Here is a 19,785-nt window from a genome sequence, read left to right as displayed (position 1 = left end):
GGGTAAAAGAAAAACTTAAAATCTGTTTTAGAATACCCTGATGACTCAGTAGTTAAAGGTGCTTGCTTGTAAAGCCTGATGACCAGGGTTCAAATCCCCAATACACACATAAAGCCAGATGTACAAAGTGGTGCATGCACCTGGAGTTTGTTTGCAGGGGCAGAAGGCCCTGGAGCACCTATTCTCACTCTCTGTCTTCTTCTTTTTCTCTTATTTTCTCTAAAATAAATCAAATACTTAAAGAAAAAGAGAAAAAAAATCCTCCAGGCAAAAAGCCAGGAGCAGTGAGAGAACACTGCATGCATGTAGGTTGCTTCCAGGTATAATGTTGGGAAACACTTAAAAGAATGTGGGCTGGGCATGGCGGTGAACTCCTTTAATCTCAGTACTTGGGAGGCAGAGGTGGGAGGATCACTGTGAGTTCAAAGCCACCATGAGACTACATAGTGAACTCCAGGTCATCCTGGGCTACAGCGAGACCCTACCTCAAAAAAACAAAAAGAATACGAGTACTGGGCAATCAAACCCAGTCAGCAAGCAACTTCTCTCGTATCCAGGAGATTCTCCCTTTCCCTCCTTCCCTGCCCCCGTTCCTTTTTTTTAAAGTTTTTTTTTCAAGGTAGGGTCCTGCACTAGCCCAGGCTGACCTAGAATTCGCTATGTAGTCTCATGGTAGCCTCAAACTCATGACGATCCTCCTACCTCTGCATGTCCAGATATTTCTTTCTTTTTAAAAATATTTTTATTTATTTATTTGACACAGAGAGAAAGAGGCAGATAGAGTGAGAATGGGCACATCAGGGCCTCTAGCCACTGCAAACAAACTTCAGACACATGCACCCCTTTGTGCATCTGGCTTACATGGGTCCTGGGGAATTGAGCCTTGAACTGAGGTCCTTAGGTTTCACAGGCAAGCATTTAACCTCTAAGCCATCTTTCCAGCCCCCGCCCCCCCCCAATATTTAAAATATTAAGAAATAAGCTGGCATGGTGGCACACACCTTTAATCCCAGCACTAGTGAGGCGGAGGTAGGAGGATCACTGGGAATTTGAGGCCAGTCTGGAACTTCAGAATGGGTTCCAGGAAGTCAGTCTGTGCTAGAGTGAGACCCTGCCTTGAAAAAATAAAGTAATAATAAGAGATTTAAAAATATGAGCTGGGCGTGGTGGCGCATGCCTTTAATCCAGCACTTGGGAGGCAGAGGTAGGATAGCCATGAGTTTGAGGCCACCCTGAGACTACATAGTTAATTCCAGGTCAGCCTGGACTAGAGTAAGACCCTACCTTGAAAAAAAAAAAAAAAGATTAAAAAATAAGGAAGTAGAACCAGGTAAATTGTACTTGGCTTCTCTTAAAATATTTAAATGAAAGATCAATAACTATCTTTGTACATAGGTGGTTTTCCACAACTATATTAGTAGTTGATTGTCATATTCTCTTCTGTTTGAAAGTAAACATTGGTTTTAAGAATATGGGAAGAGGACTGAGGAGATGGCACTTGCTAGCAAAGCCTGACAAAATGGGTTCAATTCCCCAGTACCCAGTAAACCAGATGCACAAAGTGGTAAAAGCATCTGGAGTTCTTTTGGAGCAGAAGCCATCCATTTTCTCTCCTCCTTTTCAAATAAATAATTTTAAAAATATACATATAGGGACTGGAGACCCACCCTATGAGAGGGAATACATGCCTGGTACTGAAAACCTAATCAAAAGCCTATGGTGGGGAAGGTCATGAGCATTAGGAGTGTAATATCTGCTCTTGTCTGGCTAAATGCATATATTATTCTCACCAAATTGCCCTATAGGCACTTTATTTAATGTTCATACCCATATATTGATGCTACTCTCACTTTTGATTAGAGAGTCTTTTCTTTTCAGATGATGGTAACCACTGGGATGACCCAAAGGCACTATAGTGCTGAGAAGATGTGACAGAGGAATGTTCAGCACTGAAATATCTCTATCACACCTTCCAAGGCTCAGGGTCCATTGTGGAAGAGGTCGTGGAAAGAATGTAACAGCCAAAGGAAGGGTAGGACTACTTACAATGCAATCAACCAGACAGAAATTGACCTGGATATCCATGACCTCACAGTGCCTAGCAATACCTTCACAAGACCATCATAATAGGAGGAAAAGATAAAGACATCAAAAATAACTAAGAGAGAGAGGGGATGTGATGGAGTGTGGATTTGTGAAGGGGCAGATGGAGGGGAGGAAATTATCATGATTTATTGTCTGTAAGTATGGAAGCTGTCAATAAAAAGGGGAAAAAAGAATATAGGAAGATAATTCATGTACTGTTTTTCAAATCTCTGCTAGTTTTTGAATGAGAGAGGCAGAAGAGGTAGAAACCACAGTGGGAAAGCCTTAAATTTGTCTATTTGTCAAGATTGAATTGTTTACCACAGTGGCTCTATGTTCTGCAATTGTTTTCAATTCAGCTTCATTTTTTTCTTGTTTTTCTTTTTCTTTTTTCTCCCATTCAGCCTCAGTTTCTGCAATTTCCCTAGCAATAATCAAATCTTCATTATCTAGTTTTTCTTTTATTTGTTCACTCAGAAAGTTATTTATTCTTTCTCTCCGTTCCTCCATTAGCCTGAAAAAAAAAAATACTGGTCAAATCTTCCTGACCAGATCTGTATTGGAGTTAGTGTAATTACATTATGAAATTTGAGATATTTATTTATTTATTTATTTTGGCTTTTTGAGGTAGGGTCTTGCTCTAGCCCATGCTGACCTGGAATTTACTATGTAGTCTCAGGCTGGCTTTGAACTCACAGTGATCCTCCTACCTCTGCCTCCTGAGTGCTAGGATTAAAGGCATGCACCACCATGCTCAGCATGTTCACTAATTTTTTTAAATTTATTTATTTGAAAGCGACAGACACAGAGAGAGAAAGAGGGAGGGAGAGAGAGAGAATGGGCACGCCAGAGCCTCCAGCCACTGCAAACGAACTCCAGACACGTGTGCCCCCTTGTGCATCTGGCTAATGTGGGTCCTGGAGAATGGAGCCTCAAACCACGGTCCTTAGGCTTCACAGGCAAGCGCTTAACCTCTAAGCCATCTCTTCGGCCCAAGTTCACTAATTTAAAAAATATATTAAAAAAAATTTATTTATTTGTAAGCAGAGAGAAATAGAAGAGAGACAGAGAGAATGGGTACACCAGGGCTTCCAGCCACTGCAAATGAACTCCAGATGCATGTGCCACTTTGCATCTGACTTTATGGGAGTACTGGGGAATCAAACCCAGGTCATTAGGCTTTTCAGGCAAGTGCATTAACTGCTGCAATATCTCTCCAGCCTGAGGCTTCTTACTTTCATGGGCCTCAATTCTGCCATGTGACTATAGGGTATTCTGCCCTGGCTATAGGGGATTTCAGGAGTGAGGGCTGTCTTGGCAGTCTTCTGGTATGGATCCACTTGGCTTCTTGCTTACATAATCTGAACGCTTAACACTGAGAATTTACCAAACTCTTTTCCTGTCCCCATCCTATAATTTTTTTTTTTTGAAGTAGGGTCTCACTCTCTAGCCCAGGCTGATATGGAACTCAGTATGTAGTCTCAGGCTACATCCCATAATTTTTCACTTATGAAAATTGACTTTAGGGCTGGTACGATGGCTCCACAGCTAAAGGAGTTTTCTTGCAAAGCCTGATGGCCCAGGTTCAATTCCCCAGTACCCATGTAAAGCCATATACACAAAGTGGTACATGCATCTGATACTCCTTTGCAGTGGCAGGAGGTTCCAGAGCACTCGTACTCTGTCTGTCTCACTCTCTGTCACATAATTTTTTTTAAATATTTTATTTATTTGAGAGAGAAAGAGGCAGATAGAAAGAGCAGAAGAATGGGCATGCCAGGGCCTCTAGCCACTGTAGACCAACTCCAGATGCATGTGCCACCTGTGCGTCTGGCATATGTGGGTACTGGGCAATCAAACCTGGGTCCTTTGGCTTCTCAGGCAAATGCCTTAACTGCTAAGCCATCTCTCCAGCCCCTCAAATAAATATTTTAAAAATATAAAGAAGAAGAAAATAAAAGAAATCCTCTTCCCTTGTTTTTACTAGTCTTCTCATCACTATGACAAAGTGACTGACTTAAACTACTTGAAAGGAGAATTTATTCATTGTGGTTCATGGTTTTGGCAGTGTCTGTCCATCCTTGTGGTGGAGAGGGCATAGCAGTGCAGAGCAGCTCCCATCATGACAACCAGGAAGCACCGAAACGGTACACAGGAGGGACTAGGGAAAGACACATTACCTGAGGACACATCCTCAGGGACTTGCTTCCCTACAACTTGGCCCTACTTCCACTTTCACCACCTTCCAATAATGCCATCGTATCATAAACCCAAGATTAACCCATTCATTAGGTCAGAAGTCTCATGATTTTATCTGCGCTGAAAAAGCCAAGTCAGATGCACACTTATCTCCTTCACTTTTTTTTTTGTTTGTTTGTTTTGTTTTGTTTTTTGAGGTAGAGTCTTGTTCTGGCCCAGGCCGACATGGAATTCACTATGCAATCTCAGGCTGGCCTCGAACTCATGGCGATCCTCCTACCTCTGCCTCCTGAGTGCTAGAACTAAAGGCGTGCGCAACCACGTCTGGTTCCTTCACACTTTTTTAAATACAGTGAACATGGCAGGCAAGATTATCCATCATAGCTCTCACAGACAGCTTTCATAGTTGCTGGGGAGAGGTCACATAAAAATACAAAGTACTAATATATCAGTATGGGAAAGGAAGGCAGTCAAGATAATGAGCAATTGAAGAGAGGGTGCTGTAATTTGGATCTGAAATGGCCTCTCTTATTATTAGCCTATGACACTATTAGGAGGCGGTGGAACCTTTAAGACATAGGGCCAGGTGGAAAGAAGTTCAATCACTGAGAGTATGCCCTTGATAGGGATATTAGAACCCTACCCCCTCTCTCTGACTGAATTCTTCCTTTATTAAGTTGTTTCTTGATAGGTATTTGGTTACAACAATGAGAATTGTAACTAATACAAGTATCAATGATTCATAGAGCCTTCTCCAGTACATCTTTCTCTCCTAGGGCAGACCAGTATTTTATGCCATCTACACAGAGAGTTCTGGAACATCCCAAAGGTACTGCAGCTTTCATGCACAAACTAAAATCATCATATCACTAAGTACCCAACTTAAAAATGAGATGTCTATTCTCAAAGACTACTCTCATAGTATAACTTCTAATTCACTGTTAAATAATTTCAAATAACACTTTATTAATCACATGAGTTACCTTAAAATCCTACCTGTGTGTTTCAGCGTCTTTTTCCTTCCCCATTTGTATAAGACGCTTTTTTGCTTTGATGAATTTTCTAATCTTTTCATCTTCTTCTTCTTGCTGCTGCTGTGCTGCAGCTTTGATGATGTTTTTGTCATTCATATGTTCCTTGGGGGCAAAAGTACATGTGGTCACAAAAATATTTTTCAACATATTAATAAGAATCTATCAAATGGTCAAGGCTTCAGACCTAGTTATTTCTCTCTAGAAATGTATCTCAAATAAATAGTCAGGAATATGAATAAACCTAGGGGTATTACACAGTGGGTACAAGCACTTGTCCAGGGTACATGCATGAAGCCCTACGTCCAATCCCCAGCATTACATAAACACATGAGACCAGCCTGGGGTACATGACACTTGGTCTCAAATAAATCAAAAAGAAAGAAAAGGGGAGGGAGGAAAGAAAGGAAGGAAAGAAGGAAGACAAGAAAAAGGAAAAAAGAAATGTACAAGGTTTATGCTCATGCTCTTCATCTCAAAGTTATTTATAATAGAAAAAATGTAAGCAATCTCTAACTTTTTAGTTTTTTGTTTTTTTTCAAGGAAGGGTTTTATTCTAGCCCAGGTGGACCTGACACTCATTCTGTAATCCCAGGCTGGCCTTGAATTTACAACAATGCTTCTACCTCTACCTCCCTAGTTCTGGGATTAAAGGTGTGCACCACCACGCCCAGCAACAATCTCTAAATATTTAAGAATAGAGAAATGGTTAAGGAACTCAGACTGTCAGTGACATGGGATAATACAAATAATCAGTTAATGGTAAGAAGATCATAATATAAATATTACATACTAGCTGGGCATGGTGGTAGACGCCTATCATCCCAACTCTCAGGAGGCTGAGGCAAGAGGATCATGAGTTCGAGGCCAACCTAAGCAATTTAGTAAGAACTTGTCACAAAATTATATAGTATATTCCAATTTCACAAATATCAACCAATAAATAAAGTGGGAAGTGATTGAGGAAGGCACACAACTTCCACCTCTGGCCTCCACACACACTTTGGCCATTCGTATCACACAAAGACATATACAGAGAGAAAGGGAGACACAGAGAGTAAGGGGGGAGGGAGAGAGACAGAGATCCATATCTTTGTTTTGTTTAATGAAATATAATCTCAGTTTGGTCATCCTATCTGGCCCTGAACTTCTGGACTCAAATGAACCTCTACCTCCTGCCTCAGCCTTCTCGGTGTTATCAGCACACAGTATCCTGCTTAGCTGAGGCATTACATTTTTTCACTTTCGTCCTTTCTTCCTTCTTGCTGTCTGGACAAATAGACATGAAAGGTGAAGCTCCAGCAACCATGTAAGATATGTGAAATATAGTGATAGAAAGATGAATAGCACAGAAAACATTTTTTAAAAATAGGAAGTTGTCAGTATGAAAGAGATAAGATCTTGCCAGGCATAGTGGTGCACAACTTTAATTCCAGCAGTCAGGAGGCAAAGGTAGGAGAATCACTGTGATCATTGAGGCCAGTTTGGGGACTTCCAGGTCAGCCTGGGCTACAGACTCTACCTTAAAAAATAATAAAAATAAAGAGATCATTCCAGATTGGAAGCATCAGCTGAATATCTAGTAAAATGAATGAAAAAAATCCATATTCAGACATAACTCTCAAGCTCTATAGTACCAGACAGAAAAGACCCCAATACCACTGAGAGAGAGAGAGAGACAGAAACAGAGAGAGAGGGGAGAGAAACTGTTATATACATTGAGTGAAGACCGTGAATGACATCATCTATTGTCTCTCAGTAGCAATGTTAGAGGAATATAAAGCAATACAAAATTCTGATTTCTCAATCCAGAATTCTAAAGCCAAACTGTAAAAATATGATTTTAGAGGTCAACTTTTTCAAATAATTCAAAAATAAGTTGAATTCCCATATATCCTACTTTAAGAAGCTTCTCAAAGATGTACTTCAGCAAGACGGCAGAGCAGACCAAGAAAGAGGATGACAATAGGTTCAGGGAAACAAGAGGTGTGGCCCCAGGAAGGGGCAGGGGAAGTCCCAGAATAATAGCTGGGTAGCAAGACCTAGCAAGGAAGGAGGAAAGGATGGGTAGATAAACTCCAAGAAAAATAACAGCATCGTTAATTTAATATTACCAAGTTGAACACATTTGGTAGAATTATTGAACATATGCAAAAATTCAACTCAACATAGTCAAGTGTTTTAAAAGTCAAAATAGAGTCATTTAAACAAATGGAAAAAAAGACAATTATCTGTCTAACTCACAGAAAAATAGACATTTGTAACACTGGGTACAGTGATGCACTCCTGTAAATTTGAAACCAGCCAGGACTACACAGTGAGATCCTGTGTCAAAATAAGTTAAAATGTTAACAAAATAAAAATGAACACTCATGGGGACTGGAGAGCTGGTTCAGAAGTTAAGACACTTACCTGTAAAACCTAATGACCTGGGTTCAATTCCCCAGTACCCACATAAGCCAGATGCACAAAATGGTACGTGTATCTGGAGTTCGTTTGCAGTGGTAGAGACCCTGGCACTTGCTCTCTCTCTCTCTTTCTCCTTGTAAATATATTTTAAAACATTTTTTAATTAACATTCATATAATCAAAGAAATAGAACACCAGTAGGTTGCTTGGGTCAACAGAGAAAAACATTTATACAAAAATAATGATTAAGTAAAAGTGCGACACTTGTTCAGGGGGTAGGGAAGATAAGACGGGAGTAAAGAAGGGGAAGAGCTGGGCTGGAGAGATGGCTTAGCGGTTAAGCGCTTGCCTGTGAAGCCTAAGGACCCCGGTTCGAGGCTCGGTTCCCCAGGTCCCACGTTAGCCAGATGCACAAGGGGGCGCACGTGTCTGGAGTTCATTTGCAGAGGCTGGAGGCCCTGGCGCGCCCATTCTCTCTCTCTCCCTCTACCTGTCTTTCTCTCTGTGTCTGTCGCTCTCAAATAAATAAATAAATAAATAAAGAAGGGGAAGAGCTAAGCCCTCAGCTATCAGGACAAAGTGGCAGAACACCTCTGAAACTGCTAAGTCTATCTGCTGGAATCTTACATATATATATGTATATAAAATTTAAGTATACAATACTTAGGATATAATTTCTAGCAAAAGCAGCAGCCATAAAAGAAACTTAATAAAACTTGCATCCAGGGCTGGAGAGATGGCTTAGTGGTTAAGGCACTTGCTTGCAAGCCAAAGGATCCCAGTTCAATTCTCCAGGACTCACGTAAGCCAGATGAACAAGGGGGCACATGCATCTGGAGTTCCTTTGCAGTGGCTGGAGGCCCTAGTGCACCCATTCTCTCTCCCTCCCTCCCAATTTCTCTCGTATACACCTGACCAAGAGCAATTTGTGGGAGGAAAGGGTTTATTTTGGCTTACAGACTTGAGGGGAAGCTCCATGATAGCAGGGAAAAGGATGACATGAGCAGAGGGTGGACAGCAGTAGGAGAGTGTGCCAAACACTGGCACGGGGCAGCCAGCTATAATGCCCATAAGCCTGCCTGCAACAATGCACTGCCTCCCGGAGGACACAATTCCCAAATTGTAGCCAGCCAGGAACCTAGCATTCATTACACGTAAGTTATGAGGGACATCTGAATCAAAGCACCACAACCAGTAAAGCCTATTTTCTTTTCTATTTTGGTTTTTGGAAGCTGGGTCTCACTCTAGTCTAGGTTGACCTTGAATTCAAAGTGATTCTTCCTACCTCAGCCTCCTGAGTGCTGGGGGCTAAAGGTATGCACCACCTAGCCTTATGGGTTTTTGTTTGTTTGTTTTTGTTTTTTCCAGGTCTCACTTTAGGCCAGGGTGACCTGAAATTCACTATGCAGTCTCAGGGTGGCCTCTAACTCACAGCACTCCTCCAACCTCTGCCTCCCAAGTGCTGGGATTAAAGTGCACCACCATGCCTGGCTGCTTTCTTTTTTTAACTCTGTGTGCATTATTTAGGAATAAAAGTGTCTAAGTAACAATATAAAAATTATGAAATAAAAAATGGCAATAGTCAGAAAACATTTTACCAACGACTGAACTCATGATAATGGCACAGCAGACACCAAACATAAACCATGTCATTCATTCATTCCTCAAGTCTCGCTTTAAGAAAAATAACTGCAAAAAGTAAGTTCTTAAGCTGGGCGTGGTGGCACACATCAATAATCCCAGCACTCGGGAAGGCAGAGGTAGGAGGATCACAATGAGTTTGAGGCCACCCTGAGACTGCACAGGGGATTCCAGGTCAGCCTGGACTGGAGTGAAGCTCTTTCCCGGGCCCTGCATGAGCGGGAGCGCAGCTTCACCTCCGGATGAGACGATGACTTCGCGTATTTGCTGAACATGGCATTTTCCACTTACAAAAAACAGTCTCCTGTTTTCATCTATCTTTTCTTTTTTCTTTTTTGCTGTTCTTTTCATTTCTATCTCATGTAGCAAATTCTGCCGCTTTATCTCCTCAGCATCTTTTTCTTCATTTTTTCTCCTCCTTTCCTCTTCCTCTTCACGTTCCTTCATTCTAAAGCGAAAACATAAGCATGACTGGGAGCAGAGCAGAGAAATAAGCTGTATCTTAAAGGCCTGAACCGGGTTCTCATGTGGGCTGTGTGGACCATAAGGAAGGATATCAGGACTGCTCTGGGGAAAGATGACCGGAAGCAATGCAGACAAGACAAGCACAAGCAAGCCCACCTGCCCAGACTTCCTTCACGCTCCCCTCGTTTGTCAGGAGGACAAGAGAAGTGAGTGACGACGGTAAAGGGGATGATGGCCGTGTTGTACATCACCATTTCCACAGCAGATGAGGCCACTTAAGCTACAGGCCTAGCCAGGCCTCAAGAGGAGGTTCAATGGGAAGAGCAATGGAAGTCTCCATACCTAGATGGCCACCTGAGTTGCACTCTTCCTGTAGTCACCCCTGAGGAGCTACCAATGCCTTCTAAGGGGCAAGCTCCAAATGCTGCGTGACCTTCAGAACTCCTGTGTGAACTCTGCAGGGTTGCCTGATGGTCCTTCCCACTGCATAGCTCTGATCTGGAAGGTTGTCCTCAGCATCACCTCATCAACTTACCTACTATCATTGCCAGAAGCTCCAGGGCTGGCAGCTTACCACAGTCTGGATGCCTGGGGTCTCTCATCAGAGCACTCCATGGCATAGCTGCAGCTGTGTCTGCCCGCCCCCAGAAAACGAGCTCGCTGCTCTGCCCGCCAGCAAGAGCAGGCAGCTCTACTTGCTGTCTTGCTAATTGTTTTTTCTCTCCCAACAGGTACACAGGATAAGTCAACAATTTAAACAGACCAACAGCTGGAGAATAAGCCTGTTCCTTATTTTTCATGGAGCTTTTAAACTCAGCTGTGGGGAGAGGAAAGTCCCCTTTTCTTCATAATCCCCTGGGCTGCCGATAGATATTCAAGACAGATACAGGGTGAGCAGCTGTGGGGTCAAAACCACTCTCTTTTTAAAAGGGGGAAGTAAGAGAAGATGGCTGCTAGCCATAGCTACACTTGGTTCATGATGACCCTAAAAAGTACGTTTCAAATTTTTATTTGTTCATTTTGCAAGCAGTATTTAATGATTTATATCTACTAATCATATAAAAGCAAATTCCCAAGCCAACAATAAAGATATAAAGAATACTAGAAAAAAGAGGTATCCGCTTTGGAAAAAATAAGCTTTTAACTTGCTATTCATGGAAAAAAATAACCTATAAAAATTTGACACTTTAATATTTCTTAGTGGGTAAGAACATTTGACAAGAGGGTTGTAGTAAGCATGATTTGCCCTGAATTCAATTCCCCAGTACCTATGAAAACATGATGATGCACACCTGTAACTTCCGTTCTGTGGGAGGTGAGACCAGAGCATCACTGGGGTTCCCTAGTAAACCAGTACAACCAGAAAAAAAAAATGCAGCTCCAGGTTCAGTGACAGACTCTGTCTCAAGAAAACATGTAGATGAACAACATAGGAAGCCACCCAATGTTCTCCTCTGGCCTCTGCATATATGCTCACAAGGCATGTGTATCTGCATACACAGATGAATAATGAATACACTACAAACACCACACCACACATTCCACATACACAGATGCCAAAAAAAAAAGCCAGCATTGAAAATGCTCTACATTACATTGTATCTAATATTCAGCTAAGATTTAAATACACACACATCTCTCTCATTTGTATGCAAATTTAATTTCATCTTTACTAACTGGCAAAATTAAAAGCATATAAACATATAAGCATATATGTTTTAAAATAAATTTATGAGTTATTTCCAATAGATGCTTGATTTGTATAACTACTTTATACATCCATATGACTGGGGTCATGTAACAATTTCTCAGGCAAAAGGTTATAAACAGAAAAAGTTTAAGAAGCACTGGTCTAGATCAGCCAACCTGTCAACCAACAGATTACTGAGAAACCAACACTACCATATGTGACTAGATTGTGAGGTTGTCTGTTAGGCAGCACTTTCACAGCAATGGTAACGAATGTATAATCTCTTGGTAAGAGAACAACAGTGAGTTTTTGTTTTTATTTATTTATTTTTAATTAATTCATTAGTTTTGCACTAATTTTGCTGAGAATTGAACCTGGGGTCTTATGCATGCGAGATAAGCACTCTTCTACTGTATTCCCAGCCCTTGTTTTGTCTTTTGACAGAAGATCTTCCAGCTCTTGCTCCTCCTACCTCAGCCTCCTGAGTGCTGGCGCAACAGGCAAATGTTATGATACCTGGCTCTCTCATAGTGAGTTTTAACTTTTTTTATACTTTTTTTTAACTAAGGATGTTAGCATTCATTACTTTCATGACCAGAATAAGAAAGCTATATCCATTACGAGAAAAAAGAAGAAACAACAAAAGTGACTTATGTGCACATACTGGGTTAGATGGTCTGCAGCAAGAGCTCTTCTGTCTCTGCGTTGTTTTTCTACTTTTTCTTGCTCTTCTTTATAAGCTTTTTCAATGCTGAGCTTCAATTGCTCCTCCCATTTTTTATCTGACTTGATATTACTCTTGTGGAATTGAATCTGGGCATCACGTTCTTTCATGACTCTACTGAGAAGAAGTCCTGACTACAAGAAGAAAACAGTATTTTAAGAAAAATTTGCATAAATATAAATAGAGGACAATTAATTGTGTATGCTAAATATATATAGAAATAGAAGAAAAGCCAAATAGTACGTGAAAGTTTTTCACTCTGTCTGTCTGGTAAAACTGATATTGTTTCGCATTTTCAATGGCCTTTTTTCGTTCTCCTTGTTTGAATATTTCTTCTTCCAAATCAAGTATTTGTCTTTCTGCCTCAATTTCTTGATCACGTTTTTTTTTGGCTTCAAGTTTCTGTTCTTTCATCCCCTGTAAAAAGACAAAAACAACTCTTTTTTTCTTTCCTTTTGTTTCCTTTTCCTTTCTTTGTACTTAAAAAATATTTTGTTTCCTTATTTGAAAAAGAGAGAGAGAGAGAGAGAGAGAGAATATGGGCAGATCAGGGCTTCTAGCCACTGAAAATGAACTACAGATGCATGCAACTCCTTGTACATCTGGCTTACGTGGGCACTAGAGAATCAAACCTAGGTCCTTAGGCTTCTCAGGTAACTGCTAAGCCATCTCTCCAGCCCATGCACTGCTTTTGACCTTGTGCTATGCTAGGCAAAGTATTCTACCACTGAGTTATACCCCCAGCCCAAATCAATCTTTTGTTTTCATTTTTAATTTAATTTAACCAAAATTTAACATTAACATGCAGTAATTAGAACTTTAATTATGAATTTTATTGTGTTTGCATAATACCCTAGTAATGGGGTGGCACTTTTTTAAAAAAGTTTACACATTTTAGTAAATTATACATAAAACTTGAGGGAAGGAAGGCAGGCAGAAATCATGCTAACATGGCATGAATGGGGTTCCCAGAAATGGGGAACCCCAGAACTTAAGGGAAAGAAGGGATGCACTGCTCTTGTCCAAGGAGGCAAGAGGGGTTTCAGAAGCCCCTGCACCTTTCCACTCATTTTTAAATTGAATTGTTTAGGTGGGTACCATATTTACAGAGTTCAAAATCCAAAACATTACAAGAATATACAATAAATTTCTCCCCCCACAACCTAAATTCCATCTGTAATCTTTGGTCATTCCAGAAGCTCTGGTCTAGATCAGTCAAGCAGAACACAGAAAATGAGGATCTCTCTGTGCCTGGAATGAGGTAGGAAGTGTTTTTCAGTGACTTCTCCAGGTGAGATAGTAAAAGGAGTCAAGGAATAGCTCTGCACTTTGAAGTAGTTTCCCATTTATCCCATTTAGAGGCTCCTGCCCCAAAGTTATGTCCTGTACTGTAAGCCTTTTGTATAGGTTCTGTCCTGTCCTGTATAACCTTTTGTGCTGGTTGAGCCTAACACTGTAGTTTTTGTATTAGTGCAAGACCATGATCTGCACTGCAGCTACTGTCCTGTACTGTAAATCATCTTCTGCTTCTTTCATCTCCAAAGTACAGCTGCAGGCATCCTTCTGCTAAGAAATAGTTTTCTTGTTTCTATAAAAACTTGCCTATTTCATACTCAAGGTCTCTGGCAGTAGTCCAGGGCTCTGAGCTCTGAGAAATAACAATAATAATCCAAGATTAGCCATATAAGCTCTGAACCACCAAGAATCAGGTGTTAAGCATTAGAAAAAATTCTCCTGGGCCAATGCTGGCATGAAAATTAGCTTCCTGATTCTTCACTCAGTCTCTGGTTCCTGTGAAATTAAAGGGGATACCATGTCCTTTACATAAAGGGAATCAAGCAGAAGCACAGAAAAGACCACCACAGACATTAGGGAGCAGGGTGGGAGAGGCAAGGGAGAGAGGGAAGAAGAAGAGAGACGGAAGAGAGGAGACTTATTTTGGCTCACAGTTTAGAGTTCAGTCCACCATGGTGGGGAGGACAAAGCAGGACAGAACAGTTCATATCAGGTCATAGGAAGCAGAGAAAGGGGCACAGAAATGGGTCAGGGCCCTAAAGGACACACCCACAATTATCTGCTTCCTGTGAGAAGGACCAATTTCCTATCTTTTACCATCTCCCAATGTTATCATTTTATAAATCCACCAAGGGATTAATTTTCTGATTCAATCAGAGTCTTCAAAATATACTTGTCTCTGGAAAAGCCCTCATAGGCACACTCAAGAGATGTGAATTATGAATCTCTTAGCAGTTTTTTTTTTAAATCTTCATTTATTTATTTGAGAAAATGAAACACAAAGACAGAGAGAGAGAGAGAGTTATGGGCATGCCAGGACCTCTAGCCACTACAAACTCTAGATACATGTGCCACTTTGTGAGTCCAGCTTTATGGGTGTGCTGGGGAATCAAGTCTGGGCCAGCAGACTTTGCAAGCAAGTGCCTTTAACCACTGTGCAATCTCCCCAGCTCAAGGAATTTTAAGATACAGTTGAATAATGAAAATTAGTTCTCAGGCTGGAGAGATGGCTTAGCGGTTAAGCACTTGCCTGTGAAGCCTAAGGACCCCGGTTCGAGGCTCGGTTCCCCAGGTCCCATGTTAGCCAGATGCACAAGGGGGTGCACGCGTCTGGAGTTCATTTGCAGAGGCTGGAAGCCCTGGCACGCCCATTCTCTCTCTCCCCCTCTGTCTTTCTCTCTGTGTCTGTTGCTCTCAAATAAATAAATAAAAAATTAAAAAAAAAAAAGAAAATTAGTTCTCATAGCCTATCCACTGAAAACTATAAAGTATTGCTCACAAAAATTCAGATATGAAGAGAGACAGTAACACTCATGGCTGTTGCAGTGAGGTGCTCATTGCTGGCAGAAATCACTCAACCAAGAGCAGCTTGTGGGAAAAAAAGGGTTTATTGTGGTTTACAGACTTGAGGGGAAGCTCCATGATGGCAAGGAAAACAATGGCATGAGCAGAGGGTGGACATCACCCCCTGGCCAACATAAGGTGGACAATAGCAACAGGAGAGTGTGCCAAACACTGGCAAGAGGAAACTGGCTATAACACCCTAAAGCCCACCCCCAACAATACACTCCCTTCAGGAGGTGTTAATTCCAAAATCTCCATCAGCTGGGAACCTGGCATTCAGAGCACATACGTTTATGGGGGACACCTGAATCAAACCACCACAATGGCTCAGAAGATTCCATATTGTCAAGCTGTAAAGTCTCTCAAAACTGATCTAAGATTCAAAATAATCTCAATAAAAATCACATCTGGCCATTTAGTAGGTATTGACAAGATAATTATAAAATTTATGATGATGTTCAAAAGACCTAGGATAGGAAAAATAAAACACCACTACTACCACAAAAAAAGTGAGAAAGAATAAGGACTGGAGAAATAATTCAATGGTAGAATGTCTGTTTAGGATGCATGAGCACTGAATATAATCCCAAGTCACCAGAACAAAAGAACCAAGTTGATTAATATTACTTGATTTCAAAACTTAATATTAAGCCAAGCATGTGGTGAACACCTTTAATCCTGGCACTTGGGAGGCACAGGTCAGAAGATCACTGTGAGTTCAAGGACACCTTGAGACTACATAGTGAATTCCAGGTCAGCCTGAGATAGAGTGAGACCCTTCCTCAAAAAACAACAAAAAAGGGCTGGAGAGATGGCTCAGTGGTTGAGGTGCTTGCCTTCAAAATCTAACAACCTGAGTTTGATTCCCCAGTACCCATGTGTGGTGGTTTGATTCAGGTGTCCCCCATAAACTTAGGTGTTCTGAATGCTAGGCTCCCAGCTGATAGAGATTTGGGAATTAACACCTCCTGGAGGGAGTGTATTGTTGGGAGTGGGCTTATGGGTGTTATAGCCAGTTTCCCCTTGCCAGTGTTTGGCACACTGTCCTATTGGTATTGTCTACCTGATGTTGGCCAGGGGGTGATGCCCATCTTCTGCTCATGCCTTTGTTTTCCCTGCCATCATGGAGCTTCCCCCTTGAGCTTGCAAGCCAAAATAAACCTCTTTTTTCCCACAAGCTGCTCTTGGTTGGATGATTTCCACCAGCAATGGGAACCTGACTGCAACAGTAAAGTGGTACCAGGAGTGGGGTCATTTGCTGCTAGACACCTGACTATGTGGCTTTGGCCTTTTGGAGCTGACTTTCAAGAGGAATGTGGGAAACCAAGAGCCTTGGCAATAGGCTGTAATGTTTTGAGGGAATCAGGGACCTCCTTGCCAACAACTCACTGAAAGGTCTCCCATCCCTGGTACTGAAATTTTTCTAGTAACAAGCTATGGCTTCTAGGCATGCCATTGTCAAAAAAAAAAGTAATTTACCATATGGCTTATTCATACCCTCTTAGATTTTGATTAACCCTCCCCCATTGCCCTTCCTTTACTCAATCTCTTCCCCTGATCTCACTTAGGCATTTCCACCCCCAGTAATCTGTTCATCTATTTACATATGTATAATACCATACCCTTAAGTCCTCCTCTCTTTTCCCTCCCTTTATAGCCCTTTCTAGCTTACTGGCCTCTGCTACAGAGCTTTATTCAAGCTCACATATAAGTCCAAGCATTTGCATCTAGGATCCACATATGAGAGAGAACATGTAGAACTTGGCTTTATAGGCCTGGGTTACCTCACTAAGTACAATCCTTTCCAGGTCCATCCCATTTCCCTGAAATTTTCACAATTTCATTTTTCTTTACTGCTGAGTGTAACTCTATTGTATAAATCTACCACATCTTCATTATCCACTCATCAATTGAGGGACATCTAGGCTTGTTCCATTTCCTAGCTATTGTGAATTCAGCAGCAATAAAGATGGATGTGCAAATATCTCTAAGGTAGTGTGGTGAGTCCTTAGGATATATGCTTAGGAATGCTATACCTGGGTCATATGGAAAAATTTATTTTTAGCTGTCTCAGGAACCTCCACACTGATTTTCATAATGGCTGTACCAGTTTACATTCCTACCAACAGTTACTCTTTTACACATCTTCACCAGCATTTATTGTCATTTGTTTTCTTAATGATAGCCATTCTGACAGGAGTGAGATGGAATCTCAAAATAGTTTTAATTTCATTTCCCTGATGTCTATGGATGTAGAACTTTTTAAAAATATGTTTGTAGTCATCTGTATTTCTTCTTTGAGAACTCTCTATTTAGGCCCATAGCCCATTTATTTATTTTTTATTTTTATTTATTATTATTATTTTTTTTTGAGGTAGGGTTTCACTCTAGTCTAGGCTGACCTGAAATTCACTATGTAGTCTCAGGGTAGCATCAAACCCATGGTGATCCTCCTATCCCTGCCTCCCAAGTGCTGGAATTAAAAGCATACACTACCATGCCAGTGCCCATTTTTTAACTGGGGTGTTTGATTTCTTATTTAGTTTTTAAAAAGATTTTATTTTTTATTTATTTAGTAGAGACAGAGGGAGAAAGAAAGAGAGAGTGAGAATGGGCATGCTAGGGCCTCTAGCCATTGCAAACGAACTCCAGGCACATGTGCCACCATGTACATCTGGCTTACTAGGGTGCTTAGGCTTCACAGGCAGGTGCCTTAACCACTAAGCCATCTCTCCAGCCCTTATTTAGTTTTTTGAGTTCTTTGTATATCATGGATATTAATCCTCTGTCAGATGTATATCTTGCAAATATTTTCACCCATTCTATAGGCTGACTCTTTGCTCTATTCAGTGTCCTTTGCTGTACAAAAGTTTGTAATTTCATGAGGTCCCAGTGTTTGATTAGTGGTTTTATTTCCTGAGCAACTAGGGTTATAATAAGAAAGTCCTTGCCTATGCTAATATGTTGAAGTGTTCCCTCTACTTTTTCCTCTACCAGTTTCAGAGTTTCAGGTCTGATATTAAGATATTTGATCCATCTGGACTTAATTCTTGTGCATGGGAAGGTATGAGGATCTATTTTCATCCTTCTCCTTACAGATATCCAGTTTTCCCAGTACCATTTGTTGAAGAGGCTGTCTTTTCTCCAATGAGTATTTTTGGCATTTATGTCGAAGATCAGGTGGCTGTAGCTGCCCAGACTTACATCTGGGTCCTCTGTTCTGTTCCATTGAACTACATGTCTAGTTTTGTGTGAGTAGAATGCTGTTTTTGTTACTATGGCTCTGTAATATGGCTTAAAATTGGGTACAGTGATACCACTAGCCTTATTTTTGTTGCTCAAAATTGTCTTGGATATTCAAGGTTTTTTGTGCTTACAAATGAATTTTGTGGTTGGTTTTTCTGTTTCTGTGAAGAATGACACTGGAATTTTCATGGGATTGCATTGAATATGGAGATTGCTTTTGGTAAGATTGACATTGTCATAATATGGATTCTCCCAATCCAAGAACATGGGATGTCTTTCCATTTCTTATTGTCTTCTGCAATTTCTGTCTTGAGTATTTTAAAGTTTTCATTGTAGAGATCCTTTACTTCCTTGGTTAGGTTTATTCCAAGGTACTTTTTTTTTTCTTTTTTTTTTGAGGCAATTGTGAATGGGAGTGTTTCCCTGACTTCATCTTCAGAATATTTGTTGTTACTATGTAGGAAGGCCACTGATTTCTGTGTGTTTATTTTGTATCCTGCTACATTGCTAAAAGTGTTCATCAGCCTTAACAGTTTTCTGGTAGAGTCTTTAGGGTCCTTTACGTATAGAATCATATAACCTGCAAATAATGATAATTATATATCTTCCTTTCCAATTCCAATTTCTATATGTGTCTCTTGCCTTATTGTTATACCTAAGATACCCAGTACTATATTAAATAAAAGTGGGGACAGTGGACATGTTCCTGATTTTATTGGTCCCCCCCCCATTTATTTCTTTTTTAAATATTTTTAACTTACTTAATTTAATTTTTTTTTTTTTGAGAGAGAGAGAATGGGTGCACCAGGGCCTTCAGCCACTGCAAATGAACTCCAAAATACATGCACCATCTTGTGCATCTGGCTTACGTGGGTCCTAGGGAATTAAACCTTGGTCCTTTGGCTTCACAGGCAAGTGCCTTAACTGCTAAGCCATCTCTCCAGCCCACCATTTAGTATTGGCTATAGGCTTGAAATAAATAGCCTTTATTATGTTGAGATATGTTCCTTTTTTCCCAGTTTCTGTAGGACTTTTACCATAAAGGGATGTTAGATTTTGTCAAATGCCTTTTCTGAATCTATTGAGATAACCATGTAATTTCAGTCCTCAGTCCATTTACATAGTGTATTATATTTATTTATTTGCATATGTTGAACTGTCCCTGCATCTCTGGCATAAAGCCTACTTAGTCAGGGTGAAATGATCTTTGTGATACATTCTTGTATTCTGTTTGCCAATATTTTGTGGACTTTTTTATTTTTATTTTTATTTATTTATTTATTTTTAAAGATTCTTTTCTCCCAGAACTTCTTTTTTTTTTAATAGTTTTTTGTTCATTTTTTATTTATTTATTTGAGAGCAACAGACACAGAAAGAAAGACAGAGGGAGAGGGAGAGAACGGGCGCGCCAGGGCTTCCAGCCCCTGCAAACGAAC

At 40.6% G+C, this 19,785-nt stretch overlaps 1 protein-coding gene across 2 annotated transcripts in view; it reads right to left on the bottom strand.

Annotated features, from left to right (window-relative positions):
* The window catches only part of Cfap210 (cilia and flagella associated protein 210), a 47,577-nt gene that overhangs the window by 13,237 nt on the left and 14,555 nt on the right, over nt 1–19,785 (bottom strand). For both annotated transcript variants that reach the window (XM_045148059.1, XM_004651725.2), the window contains exons 3-7: nt 12,488–12,661; nt 12,185–12,378; nt 9,657–9,813; nt 5,281–5,420; nt 2,407–2,599 (exon numbers count right to left, since the gene is read on the bottom strand). In XM_045148059.1, coding sequence (XP_045003994.1) covers nt 2,407–2,599; nt 5,281–5,420; nt 9,657–9,813; nt 12,185–12,378; nt 12,488–12,661 — 858 coding nt within the window. The remainder of the gene's footprint in view (nt 1–2,406; nt 2,600–5,280; nt 5,421–9,656; nt 9,814–12,184; nt 12,379–12,487; nt 12,662–19,785) is intronic.

This window comes from Jaculus jaculus, chromosome 4 (genome assembly GCF_020740685.1).
Source record: "Jaculus jaculus isolate mJacJac1 chromosome 4, mJacJac1.mat.Y.cur, whole genome shotgun sequence".
NCBI lineage: Eukaryota > Metazoa > Chordata > Mammalia > Rodentia > Dipodidae > Jaculus > Jaculus jaculus.
Note: the sequence above shows the minus strand (reverse complement) of the source record. Positions and strands in the feature narration are given on the sequence as shown.